The sequence below is a fragment of the Periplaneta americana genome, chromosome 5 (genome assembly GCF_040183065.1).
Source record: "Periplaneta americana isolate PAMFEO1 chromosome 5, P.americana_PAMFEO1_priV1, whole genome shotgun sequence".
NCBI lineage: Eukaryota > Metazoa > Arthropoda > Insecta > Blattodea > Blattidae > Periplaneta > Periplaneta americana.
Genome location: NC_091121.1, coordinates 164,560,382 through 164,581,664, shown reverse-complemented (window position 1 = coordinate 164,581,664; position 21,283 = coordinate 164,560,382). Strand labels below are relative to the sequence as shown.

The following is a 21,283-nucleotide window of genomic DNA, read 5'->3' as shown; positions in this document are numbered from 1 at the left end:
ATACGAAATATACAGACACACAAAAACACATCCAAATGAAATTCTCAACACACAACTCAATTTCAGAACACACACACTCTTTGACTCCACATTACACTACACAAACACACCCCCACAGGACACAAAAGAAAAAGGCGCCAAGACCAGCGACAACCAGTTCTGATGATGGCCAATAGCAGGCTGAAACATGTTAACAAGGTAATATAAAATTTAACACAAGAAAGACAAAATAATACGTTTTCCGAAGTTAAATGGCATTTGATAATAAACTTCGGGGTGTCTGTCTTATAAACATATTATTGTCCATCACCTGTTGGCTTATTAATAGACGATACTGCCTGTATGAACGAAAATAATAGTTGTTTCATTTTATAAAAACTGGAAGCATATATTGAAAGTAATTCTACTGAATTTCTGAGTTAATTAGAAACGATTCATGAGGAAGAAATTATGTCACGAACCTCCTTGCTAAAAATATACAACGACATATATAGCTTGATGATGACACAATGAATCTAATAGGCTATGATTGGAAACAAGAACGATAAAGTTAAACTTCGCCAACTTTTACATTTCTTGGCTGATGTTATACCACCAGCATTCCATTGTAAAATGTTTAGTTGATTTTGTACCTTGATCTCCAGAGAACAAGGTGCCGGAGCAGGTGTTATGTGCTGTCTCTTCTCACTTTATAGATCTCTTGGGTATGGAATAACAAGTTTTGATGGAGAAATCATTGCAATAAGTGAAAGTCTCAGGAATCTTCTATGCCACATCAATAAATTTAAGAATGCAGTTATATTGTCAGACTCCAAAGCAGCTATTCTATGAATAGTCTCTAAACACACACTTTCATCTCAAACAGTAGAAATAACTAAAATGCTCTCTCAATTAATATCACTCAATAAAAGAATTGTATTCCAATGGATACCATCCCATTGTGGAATCCTGGGAAACGAGAATGCGGATGCTTTAGCAAAGAAGGGCAGCACTGCTACTTACAGACCTGTTACTAAATCTACGTATTACTCTGTGAAAAGATTTATATAAAACTACATACTTAGACTTCAACAAACAAAATTTGATAACACAATCTCAAGGAAAAAAATGGAACTCTCTGCATCAAAATCCACAGTTAATTCCCGATTTACCACGAAAATCGTCTGTAGCTGCATTTAGATTGGCAACAGGCCATGATTGTTTGGCCAAACACCTGCATAGAATTGGAATATTTCAGTCCCTAACTGTCCATTGTGCAACTCAAACCAAGAAATGGATTCGGAACATCTCAAAATCTGTGCTTCAGTGGCTGGCCATGATAATATCTTTGAAAAATATTGGAGTGCAAGAGGTCAAATGACTTTATTGTCAAACGCCTGGCATTAGAAAACAACAACAACTTTTACATTTCTGTTCAACGGCTCCAGCAAGCTTGTCGATAATTGTGAATGCTCACATTTAAATATAGGTATTTTAACAATTTTTTCTGTTCTCGTTGTCGTTTTCGTTCCCAGTTTATTGTGGACCAGGCCTTACAGTTAAAAGTCCGAGACACTTCATGATTATTGTCACATTTCTTCCTTAAACATATTATTACAGAACTTCAACGATATTTTTATCTTTCTGTTGTAGAAGGTGGACGATGGAGCAGTTTTATCAGATGAAGAGCAGCATATCTTGGACCGTACCAATATGGACCAATTGGTGCAGCAGTATACAGATTATACACACATTTTACATGCTTTGGGACCTTTATTAAAAGTGAGTATAACACATTAACTAGAAAATGAATTAACTAAAAAGTGAGTGTCTAATGTTAATATTTACTGCTACAACACAGAAAATGTTTTATTTAAATTTTTCACCACATTCTTTCGCTCCTTATCTTTTTCTACAAAATTATTAAAGCACCATAATAATTGTCTTAATTTGGAAAATTTATTTTCTCACTTTTATATTGTATTGTATTTATTTACATTCCATTGTATTTGTACATCACTTCACAGCTACAATGGGAACATGTCAAAAATAATCTTAATAGTACTATAAAGTCTTAATTATAGTCACAGTCTAGTTGAAATATATACAGTATTGTTTTACAACATAGTCTACTAGTACCGGTACAAGACAAAGGTTTAGTAAAAAATACTTAATACAAGACAGAAATATTCATGAAGCATTGTTGAATATCATAAATTCACCTAGAAATTATGTACTTCTTTAATTTGGCTCTAAATAATCTTACGTTTTGAGTTTGATTTTTTATATCCATAGGGAGACTATTAAAAACTGCCATGTAACGTACCCCTTTTTGATAATGCTATAGACTTGCTGATAGAGTATCAAAGTCATTTTTTGACGTGTATTTATGCTATGGACTGTTGAATAATTTCTTTAGAATGTGTATTTTGATACCACAAATGGATTTAGTTCAATTCTGAATACAAATATGTTTAATTTTTCTTTAATTAAGGCTGTAAGGAGACATGGAATTTAAAGAACTGTCAGAATTATTTTGTCATCAAAAAATTGTTTTTTTACAATTTCTTATTACAAATCTAGTAACTTTTTATTCTAAAGTTGGCTTCCTGAATTTATTAGATGAATGTAGTGTAGGAGAATTTTAATAGGTATGTGTTACATAAATATTCGTTTTACTTTCAAATTCATTTTTCTGTAAGTTTACTTATCTTGATTCAATACCAGCTTTTTTTATGCCAAATATTAATCAATCAGGATGAAATTTTTACTGCAAGTAGCTGCATGTTTCTATGCATTTATTTTGTAAGAAATGCTGCTAGTTTATTTTATTAATTTTTTTTTTCATGAATTATAGAAAAAATAACATTTTCAAATTTTCAAAAAGATTTTTGACAATGAATGCATGCTTCTCTGCGTCTTGTGAATGTAACCAAAACAAAAGAAGCTTAAAAATTGAGATCTACTAAAAACTTGAATATGAAAATATTTCTAAAAAAAAAATAGAAAAATCAAAAGCCAAAAACATTTGGGAATTCAAAATTTGGATTTTGTTACTCCTTTACATAGTTAACATGCTCTTAAAATTTGGTTAAAAATGATTAGGAAAAAAGTTATCATTTTTAGTGGAAAGAAATGCGTCAAGAAGACTTAATTTTTAAATACGATTGTTGAATAATTTAATGCAGATTTGAGCTAAATTTTTCATCATATAGTTTATTCATATCGTGAATCAAAATTGAATTTTTATTCTTAGGCAGATGCTGGAAAAAGCGATGCGATGCTTGGTTATTGGAAGAGTGGATTTGCAAGGGCAGATAAAGCTGACATAATTCTTTCTGCACTTCATAATAATTCTCATCATAATGTAATGGGGACGAGTGGAAATTGCCTGAAAGGAGTGTTGGCACTTAGTCCTTGGGGCTTATCTGCTGCTATATGGAATTTACTGGTTTTGCTCCGCATTTATCGAGAATGCCGTCTCAAGCAAAACTGCAGTAAAGTTACTATTGAAGAAGAACACGTGAGTTTAAACTTATGCTAATTCTGTTAAGAATTAGTTTCTGTTTGATTCTTTCATTATGTATTTTAATTGTGCTACATATTATAAAAGAGTAGAATAACACTACAAATTTGAAGACATGTTAGTTCAGAATTTAATATAGAGTAAAATGCCAAAGGCGAACCATTGGCCATTGGCTAGACCGTCAGCTTTTCATGCCAGATACTCAAGCCTTTCAACGTCAACAAGGAATATTAAGGAAAAACAATATCATATGAATGTCTGCAGAATATTAATAGTAAAATTTTATGTAGGCCTACAGTAGTAATTTAATTACTATATTACCAGTGCTGTCATGGTAATTTTTCTCTTGGCCATATGCCCCACTCGTTTTCTCCCTTGAAATATATTTTACTCTCCTCTCTCTATCTCTCAGACTGATTTTTTTTAATATCAAGGAAGAAGTAAAGAAATTGTTTTGCTTTACATTTTAATTGTACAACAAGCTTGATTTAAAGAATACACCATGTAGCCCCACACTTGTCTTGATGAATCTTGGAGTGTGTATTTGCAGCACTTCTTGTTTTTCAACCATTATTTTATATAATTTTGGATTCCAGTTGCTGCAGAGGTGGACAATTTTTGTTTATGAACATCAAACAAAATACATTAGGAACAGCAAGAAATGATCTAAGATCTGTACAGATCTCCACGTACAAAACTTAGGCACCCAAAAATTTTCTTTATCCCATACTATTAATTAAAAAAACTGTAGGTTCCCATACGATGTATGGCCCTGTATGGCCTCCATGACAGCACTGGTTATTGCAGATACACTTTAGATGTATTAAAAATAACAAATATGGAAAAATAATCCATCACTCTGCAAGAACTACACGAAGCACTTTCACACATTAAGACCTTTACAAAAGCTGCAGACCTATAAGATATAAAAGTAGAACCGTTAACTATTTCCTATTGTGTTTCAAGCTGTAAGCATTACTGTATATTCCTTAACAATATACCAATACCTACTGTTAGACTCAGGTGCAATGCATCTGAGGGATACTTGGCATATTAAAAGCTATGCTGTGCCTAAAAAATTTACTGAGCGTATTTTATTTATCTTATTACTTTAGAATTATTGTTACTTTTATTTTATTTTGTATTCAATATACAATTTAAAACTCTGTAAATAAATAAGCATAGTCAAAATGCTCAGTGATTATAGATTTCTAGATAAATCATTATTCATCGCAAAATATTTAATTTATATCCTATATACGTAGAGGAAACAAAATAACTCTGAACTTTGACATATTCTCAAAACAACACAGGCTTAAAATCTGTGTTCACACCTGTGGAGTAACGGTTAGCGTGTCTGGCCACGAAACCAGGTGGCCCGGGTTCAATTCCCGGTCAGGGCAAGTTACCTGGTTGAGGTTTTTTCCGGGTTTTCCCTCAACCCAATATGAGCAAATACTGGGTAACTTTCGGTGCTGGACCCCGGACTCATTTCACCAGCATTATCACCTTCATCTCATTCAGACGCTAAATAACCAAGATCTTGATAATGCGTCGTAAAATAACCTACAAAAAAAAATCTGTGGGTATACCAGTAGGCCTTTTTCACTATTGTTGAGTTCCTGTTTCTATTGTGGTTGTAGATGGCTTATGTTTATGCAACTGATCATAGGTTTTGATTAATGTTTATGATATTGGTGATTGAGGCGGTGATTAAACATGGCCATCGTGACCTCTTCTAATATAAATGCATGTTCGAAGTTCTAAAAAACAACGAATTGCTATATTAAACTCATATTAAACGTGCATTTATATATAAAATTGTTCAATTTATGACTAAGAATGTGACGTCATGTCATAACTTGTCTTTCTCGTTAGCCACGATTATTGTATTAATGTCGTAAATATATTACTATGCCAACTAAAACGTCATGACTTCTATTATAAAGGGATACCTTGTACCATTAAGTTAACATTATGAAACGATTTTCCAATTGAAATAACTGTATAATTTTATGAATGAAATTGTATCATTCTTTTTCTATAAACTTCTTAACAAAGTTAGGGGGTCTTCAAATATTTCCTGATTTTTTTAATAACTCTTTATATTAGAGAATATTTTATAGAGAATTATAATTGTTGAAACATTTAAATTGTGCATACCGTATCTTTAGATATCTAAGAAACCTTTGTATTACAACTTTCAATTCCTTAACATGATTAGTGAATTTAGAATGTCTTGTTTCAGTTCTATCTAAAGTGTCCCAACGAGAACTGTTATGGAATATTATAATTATAGTAGGTTATAGTACATCTCACTTGACGATATGTGTCAGAGGAAGAATAATCGTTTGTATGCATCTGAAGTCTGACTAGTGTAATATGTAGCTAGTTGGCGATGTATGCAATGGAGGGGGAAAGGAACTGGCCACTCTACTCCATTATCTCCTGGCCTAGTTGCCTCATAAGTGGTGCCTTGTTGGTATCACTTGTGAGATTCAGATCTGTCTTCGGACAGTTGACTAAGCAACAATGTAGGTAGTATTTACTCTCTCTGTAACTATTTGCGTTAATTTTTTTTTAATACAGAGCACCATGAGGGATAATGTAGAAGAAGCTGTTAATGACTCAGAGTACCTTCAGTTAATACACTATCTAGCTGAACTTCCAGAGCAGTCAGTCACCAAATCGTCATTTCATCATGGTGATTCTAGCAGTAGCAACAATATTCAGAATACTGTAGATATTCTTGAAGCTAATATCGTAAGTACTGGTAATTCTTTTTATGTCAATATGTGGTTTTTTACTTTTCCAGAGGTGAGGATGGTTCCACCTCTCTTTTTCTCTCCATACTCCTCTCTTTCTCTTCTCTACCTAATATCCAAAATTTTATCGTATTTCAAATTCTTGCATAAATATCATACTTAGATAGTACTGGTATGTTTTATATGTATAATATTGGAATATTTACTCTTTTATACCACTTTGAAAATACATGACAGATGTGTAATGACTGAAAATCTGTATCCTTAAAGAAAATAAGCTACCTATTACTGTAGCCTATAAGACACAATAACAGTAAGAATGATGGAATAACAACAACAAACAACAATAATAACAATAATGCTTATTTACTTACTTACAGCTTATAGAGAACCCAGAGGTTCATTGACACCCTCACGTAAGCCCGCAATCGGTCCCTATCCTGAGCAAGATTCACCCATTCCCTACCATCATATCCCACCTCCTATCTACGTCTCGACATCCCCAAAGGTCTCTCAACTAACACTCTATATGCATTTCTGGATTCACCCATACATGCTACATGCCCTACCCATCTCAAACACGTGGATTTAATGTTCCTAATTATGTTGGGTAAAGAATACAAAGCGTGCAGTTCTGCGTTGTGTAACTTTTTCCATTCTCTTGTAACTTCATCTTGCTTAGCCCCAAATATTTTCCAAAGCACGTTATTCTCAAACATCCTTAATCTTTGTTTCTCTCTCAAAGTGAGAGTTTAAGTTCCACAACCGTACAGAATAACCAGTAATATAACTGTTTCATAAATTCTAACTACGAGGGGGATCCAGGAAATAACGACCGTTTTGTTGTAATAATTAAAAAAATATATATTTATTTGAAAAAACAAAGTCTGTTACATAACTGAAGCTTCCTTTACTTCTCTACATAATCACCACCTACATTTAAACATTTGTCGTATCTGTTCACTAGCTTTAGAATTCCCGTGTTATACTCCTCTGCCGCCAGTTCATTAAGCCAGGTGTTCACTGTCTTCTTCAACTCTTCATCACTTCCAAAACGCGTACCACCCAGAAAGTCTTTCAGCTTAGTGAAAAGGTGAAAATCGCTAGGAGCAAGGTCTGGACTATAGGGCGGATGATCAAAGATTTCCCAACCGAATTGATCCAGCAATTCTCGAGTTGAAGCAGCAGTGTGCGGGCGGGCACAGATTTTGTGGTAGCCAAGATGTTGCGACACAATTTCACCAAGCAAAGAACGAGAAATGTCAGGAAAGGCAATATGCAATTCGTCGAGTGATGTGCGCCTGTCTTGCAAGATTCTGTCGTTCACTTTAGTCTTCAGGTCTTCTGTGATGAGTGATGGGCGTCCGGGTCGAGTTTCATCGTGGACATTTGTTCGCCCATTGTTGAACATTTCGCACCATTTTCTCACATTTCTTTCATTTATTACAGTGTCACCATACACTTCTTTCAATTGCCGGTAAATTTCTGCAGGTTTCAAATGTCGGACATTCAAAAATCGAATCACACTCCTCGCCTCACAGTCGGCGGGATTATCAATCACGTCGTTCATTTTGAAGTAACACAAAATGCACAATGGCGACTTGTTGCAACCAGTACTCACAACATTATGAGAACACATGTTAAGGAAGCCAGTTGACCTTCAAACAAGGAAGGGGAGTCAGCTGCGTGGCAGGTATGCGCGAACGGTCGTTATTTCCTGGATCCCACTCGTATAATTTGTTTGAAAGCAGACTAAATGGAAAAGTTTCTCAACCGAATAAAAGCAGGCAGTTCCCATTTATTGTGCCTTTAATTTCCTCCCGAGTTCATTTATATTTGTTATTGTTGCGCCAGGGTATTTGAATTTTTCCACCTTTTTAAAGGATAAATTTTCAATTTTTATATTTCCATTTTGTGCTGTGTTCTGGTCACGACACTTAATCATATACTTTGTTTTTTCGATATTTACTTCCAAACCCATCCCCTTATTTGCCAAGCCTTTGGCGTGAGACGAACTCGATAGCTCAGTGGTAGAGCGCCTGACCGGAGAACAGGAAGTCGCAGGTTCGATTCCCGCTCAAGGTTGTGTAATTTTTCTTTCATACCATGGCATGATTGTGACTATAATAGTATTTAAATTCATTGCTTTGCTTCAAGTAAAATTCCCGTGTTTTCCCTAATAGTTTGTGGATTTTCTCCTAATATATTCACGCCAACCGCATAAACAAGCAGCTGATGTAACTTGTTCAGTTGCAAACCCTGTCAGTTTTCCTGGACTTTTCTAGTGGCATATTCTTAATATTAATAATAATAATAATAATAATAATAATAATAATAATAATAATAATAACAATAATAACAATAGTAACAATAATAATAATAATAATAATAATAATAATAATGCTGTTATTGTTGCTCTCCAATTGCATGGGGATTAGGAGATTTGCATCATTTTTCCTCTAGCTTTGGAGTAGATTTCAGCAGTGTTGTCACTTTCAAGTCCTTTGCACTTCTCGAGGTGCTTCTTGTTCTACACTGCATCTGAGTCTTTGCATATATCATACATTTATCAGCTGGAGCACATTTTATCCTTGACAGGTGTTCCAATAGGCAGAGCAATAAGATGCCACTGACTCCTGTTGCACTTCCCCATATGAATGAATGAATGAATATATTTGTCATTAAGCAATACCTTTTTGGTGAGGCAGCACTTCACAATTAGTGTTACAGTGTCGTCTCCCCATTTTTACAATACCTCTCGTACAAGTCATTACGTTATTAATTGTTTTAATTTATTATTACATTTCTTCCACTACCTTACTACTCTCCCACTACCTTACTCCCCAAATTATTATCACAGTCTAGTATATACTGTCGCGAAGCTTGGGGTGATTTTTTGCATTTCTCGCGATAGTTGCTATCCGCTTGGAGCGCTGTGTGTACTAGGAACAATAGACTGCGTCACTGCCATCGTGATCTAATACAGGCCATAAGGCAGACCATGTGACTCGCTTAACCCGATTATGAAGGGCGGCGTTTCAACCATATAAATTAATTGGAATGCATAAAGAGTAACATATATTTCTCTAAAATGTAGTAGGCCTATAATTGCATTAATAAAATTTAAAATAATGATTAAGGGACACTTCAGATATAATTCCTTGCGAGTTAAGGTGTAATATTATTTTTGGTGTGAAAATTACGTTGTTCGTATGTGTAATAGACCTACCTGCCTTTATTTCGATTAAATATTGCGAAATTATTCTACATTCATTTATGCACGATTCAATAATTTTCAGTTGCACCGCACGATATGTTGAAATTATAGGTTATGTTTACTGTCCCAGTTGCCCCTTTCTGTCTAATTTTAGTGGTCTCCAATGCCCTGCCATTCCTATGGAAATATTATAGGTTATGTTTACTGTCCCAGTTGCCCCTTTCTGTCTAATTTTAGTGGTCTCCAATGCCCTGCCATTCATATGGAAATATTATAGGTTATGTTTACTATATCTTATATTCCTAAATTCGCAGTTATACATTATAATTAAGCATAATGTCATGTATGATACACCGCACATTCAATTTTTCTGTATTTTAATACTGCAATTGAGTATTGAATTATTGTAGGCCTATTTATCTACTACCTAAGAGACGAAGTAACACTCGTACGTACACTAATTTCATAAATAAAATTTATGATAAATTTTCTGTCTTTATCAAGGAAGGTAGATGTGCTATATTAAAATCACAATATAAATTCTTTTTTATTAAACCTCAAAATAGCTTCCATTCTAAACTCAAAATGTTGATGCGAAAAAATTATGTTAACATGTAAAATTCTCTTCACATTAAAATAACACAGTTTTGTAATTATTTCTGCAACATATTATGCAACAAGAAGTAAAGGGAACTTCTGGACACATTACACTAAATAAAACTTAGCTATGATACGCAATAAAGTTATAATATAACTGTGCTCCATACACTGAAATAGAAAACCCAAACATATATTACGGCCTGGTCTAGATCGAAAAGGCATTGACTGTGCCGTATTTCGCATTGTTGTGAAAAGTTGTGTAAACTGTGAAATGTTCGTTATTGGTTGTAATAACCTGTAAATGACTAAAATACAATAATTTGAGTAATAATATAGGACAAGGAGACGTTTGTAGCACTATAAATTCTAAGAAAAAGAGATCAGAGTTATCCTTCCGAAAGATCCAGGAAGGTGAGTTTATAAAATATAATATATACTTTATGAAAATAATATATAAACCTTATATATTTTGTATTTCAATAGTGGAAGGAAGGTGTTAATTTTTCAAAAGAACACGATATCGAAAGTACAATACATTTTATCGTCTGCTAGGGAAAGAGTCTGTGATGAGGCGATAGTAGCGATCCTGGTGGCTAGCAACTATCTATGGATGCATATTTGAACTGTCTATGTTTGCATATTTAGTAAGTATTGAGCTTCGCAACTGTATATACTAAACTGTGTTATTATACTTATAACTCTGTACTCCCATCCTCTATGGTACATTTCCCCTCACTTTACATCTCTATCTATTTGCACATTTAGACCTCACTGCTAACTTTATCATATTTCCACTTTATTTTAGGTCTTAATTTCCTTTTCTATCGATTTATTTTCCCTTCATATCATTTCCTTAAGTCGTACTCACTTTTCCCCTTGTTTTCCCCTCTTTCTTCATCACTGCTTCCTGCTCTATTTCTATCTCTATCACTCTACTTTTCGACAGCCTCGATTTAGTTCTTAGTTTCTTCACTCTTTTCGGAATGGACCCCAGTTTGCTGCCACTATTTTTCCCTCAATTGCACTGAGGTCATATTCAGCTGAGTCTGCTGGGTCTGCTGAATTCCATTTCGCATCACTCGTTCTTCTTCTTCAGATGACGTCACTGCCTGCTTTTCTGAAAGTACCATATATGAATTTGCACTTCCCGTAATATATCAATACCGGTATTTAAAAGATATTTTTCAAACATTTCTTAGTAGTTTTTATATAATAAATCCAGATCCTGATAATATGAGGGATTTCTCAGGCAAGTCAGTTAAAATGAAACTTAATAGATGAAAGAAATCTATTTATTCTATTATTACGATGTACCGAAGTACATATGATATTTCCGTGCAGAAATTCTGCGTCATCATATGATGAAGGATGAGTGGAACGGAGAAAAAACTCTCTGGCACCAGAATTTGAACCCAGGTTTTCAGCTCTATGTGCTAACGTTCTATCCACCAAGCCACACCGGATTCCCATCCCGATGTCGGATCGAATTCTCTCAGTTTAAGTTCCACCCCTTGGCCTACTCTCATGCACTGCATCATAGATGTATGACAGTGGCACAGTGTCCACACATGTGCAGAGGTGCACTCGTTATGAGTGACTAAGTGGCCGGGATCCGACGGAATAAGCGCTGTCTTAAATTACTAAGTTTAGATTTAGATTTAGATTATTTTTCGCATATAATATATTATTACGATGTATTGAAGTACATATGATATTTCCATGCAGAAATTCTACCTCATCATATGATGAAGGATGAGTGGAACGGTGCCGGAGAGAATTTTTCTCCATTCCACTCATCCTTCATCTATTTATTTTTAACCTTATAAATTTCAGAACCAAACGAAGCACTTAAAGAAAATCTAACAGGCAAGACTAATCTCTTTAGATAAAAAGACAAGTCAGTCATAAATAAATAGGAGTAAACTATTTCCAACTAAAGATTGAAGTAGACGTAAAAAAAACCGAAATGTATTACTCCGCAATCACAAACTAGCTACCAAAACAGCCACCAGGGCGCATTATTTTCAACAAGTGAGCACGCAGGGCAGCCACCGACTGATATATTGCAGACAACATTTCAACACATTCATTGAACTAACCCGTAAAATGCTCACAGAGGGTTAATATTTATTATTTCTCTACTGGGAATAGTGGATTTTCTTTTTCTGTAGATTCGTGTTTAAATGTTATTCTTTGAAGAGAGGAGAATTTCTTTAATTCTACAGAAATTTATTTGAGGTTGGCAACACTGAATCTCGCACTGTGTTATACCAGCTATGCTGATGTGCTCTGTGAAGCTGCAAGTCACCTTGGGAGGGATTTAATGCCTATTACGCATGCGTGTTGCCATAATACATGTTACAATGATTTAACATGCAATGTCTGAAACTACTAATATAAACATGTTGTTTAAATCGTAAGAAAGTGTTCTTATAAGCATGTTTAATTCACTCGTATTCCATGTATATTATACATTTTATTATTTAAGAAGGAACTATTTTAATGTGAGGAAGAAGATGACAAGCATGAGTTTGGAGGCGTTGTGCATTCTATAGCCAATCAGGAACCATTATGCCACGTGCATTTATTTACATTTACTTCAGTCTTTAGCTGGAAAGAGAGTAAAAAAAAAATGCAACTAAGACATTTATTCCAATAACAACATTAGGCCTACAACATTAACCACTTTTTATACTCTTAATCTTGTTAAAGCTATCATCTATTTTCAGATGTCGGGTGGCAATGAGGTGGCTAGTAGTTATCATTCGGTACCCGAGTCACTCAGTGAAATACTGGCTGGTGCAAGGATATCAGGAGGCGAAGGAGAAGACGAAATAAATAAAGCTGAAGAAGTGATACCTGGTCTTACTCTGAGTCATCCAGACTTCAACAGCAATGACAATTCAAGCAATGAGAGCTTTTTGGATATCTCAGAAACCAGTAGTGTGACAGAGGATAACTGGAGAGCTAGTCCAGAGAATTCCGAAGAGAAGAAGTCTCACTGTGTCTGGAGTTGCCATAAGACAGGTTTGTTATAGATGAGTGAAATTGTCTTGCCAGTTTTATCAAGCCTATTCCCAGAATATCCAAATCCTATCCCAGCATTCCCATTTTATTAGAATGCATTCTCAAACCTCAGCCGCTTCTGTGGCTCAAGTCCTCACGAGCTGATCTTCCATCCAGGTAGCCCAGGATCGATCCCCAGCCAGGTCATAATGTAATTTGTGGTGGACAAAGCAGACGTTGTAGAGAGTTTTTCTCGGGGTACTCCCATTTCCCTCCGTCATTCCACTTACACTCTTCCACCTCTCTTTCATTTCACTATCATCTGCAATAATAAAAATAGGCTGGGATGAAGTCTTGGGAATAGTACGGGTTTCCGACACTGATATGCGTAGGGCTTGGAACTCAGGGCCCCTAGGGTTTATCAGGCTACTCACATACGAATGGAACCTGGTTCTATCAGGGGCTGAGACAAGATAATAATAATAATAATAATAATATAATAATAATAACAATAATAATAATAAGCGACACCTAGAGGAATGGAGTGATTTCGTCTCAAGATTAGAAAGAGATTTAATATTACCAAGACCCAAAACTTTCAAAATTTTAAAGAAAATAAATTCGGAGATAAAAGAAAATGTTGTTATAAACCCTATTCCTAACGACTCTCTACTTGCTTACTTTAAAAATATATGGTTTCATAAAAACATCTCTCTTACATTAAAGAATTCCAACAACAACACAACAGATATTATTACTTATGATAAACTCATTAAAGTATATAAACGTTTAAAAAACGGGAAAGCCCCAGGCGAAGATAATTTAAATTTCGAGCTTTTTAAATACGCTGGAGAAGAATTTACCTATCGATTTTTATATTTCTTAAACAATATATGGGCAGAATTAAACCCCCCAGAAAGTTGGCAAAAAGCCATTGTAGTACCCATTTATAAAAAAGGAAACAAAAAACTATGTGAAAATTACAGGGGTATAAGTCTTCTCAATTCTGGATATAAGATCTATACAGCCATAATCAAAAATAAACTATCACATCTTTACGAAGACAAAATCACTGAAGAACAGAATGGATTCCGAAAAGGAAGATCATGTTGTGACAGCTATTTCACCATGAAGATTTTAATTGAAAAGCACAGAGAATTTAATATTACAACCCACTTAGCTTTTATTGATTTCATAAAAGCTTTTGATAGAGTTGATAGAAATAAACTTTTAGAGATTTTATGCTATGATAATGTGCCAAACCAAATCATTCTCTCCATTTATAATTTATATCAACAAAATGAAATTGCCATAAGAACTGAACGCGGAACTACTAGCTGGACTTCCATAAACCCAGGTGTTAGACAAGGGTGTGGTCTTTCCCCTCTGTTGTTTATTATATATATGAACCATATTTTATACATTTGGAGGCAAAGTCATCATGCTGGAATTCAAATTAATCGAAACACAGTTCTCGATACACTAATGTTTGCCGACGATCAGGTTATTATCACTAAAACAGAGGATGCTTTACAAAGAGCCATTTATAATTTGCAAATAATCGCCTCTGATTTCAATATGGAAATCTCAAAAGAGAAAACAAAAGTCATGGCATTTTCGGGAGAGAACCCAATTCCAAGTAAGATCATGATAAATAATACTTTAATTGAACGTGTTAATTCATTTAACTATTTAGGTTATAACCTCTCTTACATCACTGATGAAGATACGTCGAACAAAATATCTAAATTTATAAAAATCACTGGTGTAATTAACACCGTCTTCAAATCATCCCATGTTCAGAAACATACAAGGCTAAAGGTATATAAAACACTAGCTCGACCGGTCCTCACTTACGGTAGCGAGGCATGGACAATCAGAAAAGCTGATGAGCAAAGGCTGGTGACAGCTGAAATGAGGTTCATGAGACGAACAGCGGGATGCTCTTTGCTGGAACACCGTAAAAATGTCGACATATTGCAGGAACTCAAAATGGATCCTATAGTTAATTTTGTTCAACAATATCGACTTCAGTGGAAAAAACATGTCGAAAGGATGGATTGCACTAGATGGCCTATACAGATTCTTAATTATGTACCAAGAGGAAAGAGGAAATTGGGAAGACCACGACAGCGCTGGCATGAGACCGTAACAGATCCTGTAGGGTCTAATACATGACGGATATGATGATGATGATAATGGTTTATTTTAACTGCCAGAGTTAAGGCCATTCAGCCTTCTCATCCACTCAACCAATATAATACAAAATTACTACATTACTATAAACAAAATACAATTAACATAATACAATAAAAACAATACACAATACATAATTAATATCATACAATCGCAATTCCTTTTATCTTCCCAACACACCAATAACGTTATATAATAATAATCGTAGCCATACCTAAATATAATGAAATTATTAAACTCAATCATGATTATAATTATAAATTCAATTTGACTGCATCAGTAAGAAATCGTTTAGCCTGTTCCTGAAAGTTGTTATTGTCTGGCAGCCCCTAATCTTCTGAGGTAGAGAATTCCATTCACGGGGGGACTGAGACAGTAGAAGAGGATGAATAGTGGGATGTTCTATGAGGAGGAATTACTAGGATTTGGCTCTCTTGTGATCTGATATTTAGATTGTGATTGGTGGATAAGTAGTTAAACTGGGAACATAGATAATTTGACGTAGAAATGTGGAGAACTCGAAACAGAAGAGAGAGCAATTGAAGTGTTCTATGGTTATTGAGTCGCAGCCAGGATAAATATTTGAACAAGCGTGTAATATGCGATCATTGCTGATGAATTTCACACATATTGTACACACGCTGCAGTTTGTTCGAAAGTTTAGTTGTTAAATCTGTAAGTATTATGTCGTAATAGTCAAACAGTGCTAATAAGAGGGTTTGCACTAAAGTCTGTTTTAATTTTAGCAGGTGGAAGTTTCTGAATGGGTTAAGAGAATGCATGGTATAGCATACTCTCTTGGATATTTCCTTTATTTGGCATTCCCAATTTAAATTTTCATCTAAGTAAATGCCGAGTTTCTGACGACAGAATTGTACAGAATACTTCTTACAAATGGCTTTTAAGGAACCTGGAGATTTATTGCCGCCCTCACATAAGCCTGCTATCGGTCCCTATCCTGAGCAAGATTAATCCAGTCTCTACCATCATAATCCACCTCCCTCAAATCCATTTTTATCTTCGGAATATGTATGATATGAACTTTCTTGTGTTAAATTTGTGTTTAATTTACATACTTAAAATGTGCATATATTATCCTTCCATCTACGTCTCGGCCTCCCCAAAGGTCTTTTTCCCTCCGGCCTCCCAACTAACACTATATACATTTCTGGATTCGCCCATATGTGCTACATGCCCTGCCCATCCCAAACGATTTAATATTTCTAATTATATAAGGTGAAAAATACAATGTGTGCCGTTCTACGTTGTGTAACTTTCTCCATTCTCCTATAACTTCATCCCTCTTAGCCCCAAATATTTTCCTAGGCACCTTATTCTCAAACACCCTTAGCCTCCGTTCCTCTCTCAAAGTGAGAGTCCAAGTTTCACAACCATACAGAACAACTGGTAATATACTTAAAAGGTCAAAATACAACAGTGTTCATAAGTGAAGATTGACAATAATGGAGATAATTACTACAGTTGTCTGAACACTATTTATTGATAAAATAAATAAAATAATAAAAGTGGTTAGAAACCATACATGTTTCGGGGGCTATGCTCCCCCATCTTCAGTTGTTGTACCACGACTGCAACAAGAGAATGGAATGTATAAAGATCTTGAATATGCTACGAAATTATAAAATTTATAAAATACTAAGTCTGAAACAATATCGTTAAAAAGTAAAATGTTCTAATGTATTGAATTGAAATTTTATTATAAACTTCATAATAAATTTTGAGAATAGTTATTAAACATTATTAAATGATATCTTATAGAAGAAATATATATAATTCAATTCTGATGATACAATATATAATCTTAAGTAATACTAATGGTGACGCAAGTATAATGTTAAAATGTCATATTATTATAGAATGTCAATGACAAGATGTGAATGTTATTCATTCCAAGATATTTAGAATTAAAGATTAATCATGAATGAAGTTAAAAACATATGTTAAGAATTTTTAAAAAGTTTCAAAATTAGAACTTATGTTCTTATACTATAAATACAATCAGAATACTTTAGAAGAATGGACACTACTACAATTAGGATGCTGTTCTTTAACATAAGATATAAAGAACACAAAAATACATCTCATGAAGCTTCGCATTCAGCTTTTAGTGAACATGTTTTTAACAGTCAACATTTTTTCACTAACATTAATTCTGATATGGAAGTTCTACACACCAACAGAAAAGGCAAATTATTAAATATATTGGAATCAATAGAAATTTATAAAGATAAGCTTATTAACCTTCATAATTTAAACGACAAAGCTATTTATGATAATAATATCCTATTTGACCTCTACATCACTTCCGGTCCGAACATAAAAAGATCAACGTAGTATTGGTTACGTATTCTTTCTTGCTCTTCAGCATAGTCAGTCCCAAGAGGGCTTGATATATGAAGGCCTCTTGGTCAGTCCTCTTTAAGATACGAAACGCGGTAGAACATCTACACCGTAGGTGAGTTCAGCATCCTAATTGTAGTAGTGTCCATTCTTCTAAAGTATTCTGATTGTATTTATAGTATAAGAACATAAGTTCTAATTTTGAAACTTTTTAAAAATTCTTAACATATGTTTTTAACTTCATTGATGATTAATCTTTAGTTCTAAATATCTTGGAATGAATAACATTCACATCTTGTCATTGACATTCTATAATAATATGACATTTTAACATTATACTTGCGTCACCATTAGTATTACTTAAGATTATATATTGTATCATCAGAATTGAATTATATATATATATATATTTCTTCTATAAGATATCATTTAATAATGTTTAATAACTATTCTCAAAATTTATTATGAAGTTTATAATAAAATTTCAATTCAATACATTAGAACATTTTACTTTTTAACGATATTGTTTCAGACTTAGTATTTTATAAATTTTGTAATTTTGTAGCATATTCAAGATCTTTATACATTCCATTCTCTTGTTGCAGTCGTGGTACAACCACTGAAGATGGGGGAGCATAGCCCCCGAAACATGTATGGTTTCTAACCACTTTTATTATTTTATTTATTTTATCAATAAATAGTGTTCAGACAACTGTAGTAATTATCTCCATTATTGTCAATCAACTGGTAATATGTTGTTATTATTATTATTATTATTATTATTATTATTATTATTATTATTATTATTATTACAGTTACTACTATTATTATTACAGTTATTACTATTATTATTACAGTTATTACTATTATTATTACAGTTATTATTATTATTATTATTATTATTACTACTACTACTACTGCTACTACTACTACTAGGGTGTAACACGTAATGATGATGATGATGATGATGCATAGTTACAAAATTATAGCAGTTTATAACCACGGAATGTTTCTGTGGACATACTGTATAATGAAAAAGTACTTAATTGATAAACTAGTGGACTTACTCGTGTTAATTATGTAAGCCGGACAAATCTTACATAATTAACACGAGAAAGTCCACTAGTTTATCAATTAATTATATTCAAGTGTTAAAAGTAGTGTATGCAGGATTCAAAAATGGATGAAAAAGTACAGTAGGCTTCTATGTCATCTTCATGATATTCACTGTTGTATGTATCTTGATGCTGAAATATTTTACAGGCTTTATTATGTGAGTAGTATTAAGGGGAGGCAGAGGTGAAATTTTCGAACAAAACTGGAGAAAAAATGAAAATTTGGTTTTTTCCATTTTTATTATCTTTATTTTCATATTCCGATGTTAGTTTTTGATTTTGTGCCTTTTAAAAGTATGAAATTAAAACCAAGATAACTGTATTACTATATTATTCCCATAAAAAACTAATACTTACCATTATTTATATACCTTCTCTGAACATAAATAAAAAGAAATATTGAAAATTTCTTACAATATGGTGCATGGAGCATTTTATATCAAACGATATAGAGTTTTATAAAATTATTAATATTTACAGAACTATTGTACTTAGAAAGTTGAAACTTGGTATGTCCATTACTAGTAACATTCTTAGTATCCATGATCAATATCAAACAAATCGGATAAATTTTGTGGATTTTGAAATATTCACCTCTGCCTCCCCTTAACATAATCAAAGATAAAATGCATTCTTGAGCTCGAATCATGTTCATGCAATACATACTTAAAATGTGCATATATTGCAATGCATTCTTGTGTGTGTAAACTGTTTTTATTTTTCTATTTTTCCTAGGCTTTGGAATTCTGAAATTCTTCAAGACATACGATAAAGCCGCTCACCACGTATTGTATTCATTACTTATTGGCCGAACTGTAGTGTTTGTGGGGGACGAAAGCTCTGAGCACAAAGCCGCTCATATCATGAACATCTTATCACCTTACGTGCCGGTGATGCCAGATCAAGAAGTGAATATACTAAGGTAAGTACAATCTCTTGCTGGCCACTGTGTATACAATGACTAAGGGACGTACCGACTCCATAGTTGTGGGTTCGTGTCCAGTTTAGGATATAATTATTGATTCATTGTTGAGATGACGTCCTGTATTGTCTTAAGTGTAAGTCACAGCTTATCCCACATCATGACAGTCTTGCCAAGTGCAACCACAAAGTATTTTTAATCAATGTTAGCCAATAGAAAATAATATACCCCTAATTGAGGTTCTGACTGATATATACATCTATTATCAGGCAGTACATCTCACTTGACGATATGTGTCAGAGGAAGAACAATTTTTTTTATGACAACCTTCACAATTTGTATTTTCTCGTGGCACACCAGTGGACCAATTGCAGCACAGCTGGCCACTGTGTATACAATGACTAAGGGATGTACCGACTCCATAGTTGTGGGTTCGTGCCCAGTTTAGGATATGCTTATTGATTCATTGTTGAGATGACGTCCTGTATTGTCTTAAGTGTAAGTCACAGCTTATCCCACATCATGACAGTCTTGCCAAGTGCAACCACAAAGTATTTTTAATCATTGTTAGCCAATAGAAAATAATATACCCCTAATTGAGGTTCTGACTGATATATACATCTATTATCAGGCAGTACATCTCACTTGACGATATGTGTCAGAGGAAGAACAATTTTTCCTATGACAACCTTCACAATTTGTATTTGCTCGTGGCACACCAGTGGACCAATTGGAGCACAGCTGGCCACTGTGTATACAATGACTAAGGGACGTACCGACTCCATAGTTATGGGTTCGTGTCCAGTTTAGGATATAATTATTGATTCATTGTTGAGATGACGTCCTGTATTGTCTTAAGTGTAAGTCACAGCTTATCCCACATCATGACAGTCTTGCCAAGTGCAACCACAAAGTATTTTTAATCAATGTTAGCCAATAGAAAATAATATACCCCTAATTGAGGTTCTGACTGATATATACATCTATTATCAGGCAGTACATCTCACTTGACGATATGTGTTAGAGGAAGAACAATTTTTCCTATGACAACCTTCACAATTTGTATTTTCTCGTGGCACACCAGTGGATCAATTGCAGCACAGCGGTTGAAAATGGCTGCAGTAGACTAAAGAGTCATTAGAATATTATACAGTTTATATGTTTTACATTTGTTCACACGTCAGTAACAAGAATAAAATGAATAGGGTATGTTGGTTCTCTATTTTAGCAAATCAGCTTTCATGTAGATGATGTGCCACATTTAGAATTGTAATAAAATTAGTTTTAAAAGTATATTTGTGATTGCATATCTTTGATTTTTCATTTTTAGTTGGCACCGTGGTATCTTGGTACCATCACATATTTCTTCATATCACATGATTGGTGTCTGTGTCCCAGAGAGACTATCTGTGCATGACATGATCAGCTCTAAAGATAAGGTATTTTAAGATAATTTTTTATTTTATAACTTGCTTAAGGTTATAATACGGTATAATAATGTTATTTGCAGTTAGTGTGTTCGTATTATATTATCTGTTATTTTCATTATTCTCTTAAGGATGCTGGGTAGAGCTGGTAATAGTATTTTCGCGTGTA

General features: G+C 33.9%; 1 protein-coding gene across 2 annotated transcripts in view; it reads left to right on the top strand.

The window, feature by feature from the left end:
* The window catches only part of LOC138700260 (uncharacterized), a 280,196-nt gene that overhangs the window by 241,890 nt on the left and 17,023 nt on the right, over positions 1-21,283 (top strand). For both annotated transcript variants that reach the window (XM_069826755.1, XM_069826756.1), the window contains 6 exons: positions 1,633-1,761; positions 3,236-3,502; positions 6,095-6,268; positions 12,817-13,114; positions 19,501-19,687; positions 21,018-21,126. In XM_069826755.1, the coding sequence (XP_069682856.1) occupies positions 1,633-1,761; positions 3,236-3,502; positions 6,095-6,268; positions 12,817-13,114; positions 19,501-19,687; positions 21,018-21,126 (1,164 nt within the window). The remainder of the gene's footprint in view (positions 1-1,632; positions 1,762-3,235; positions 3,503-6,094; positions 6,269-12,816; positions 13,115-19,500; positions 19,688-21,017; positions 21,127-21,283) is intronic.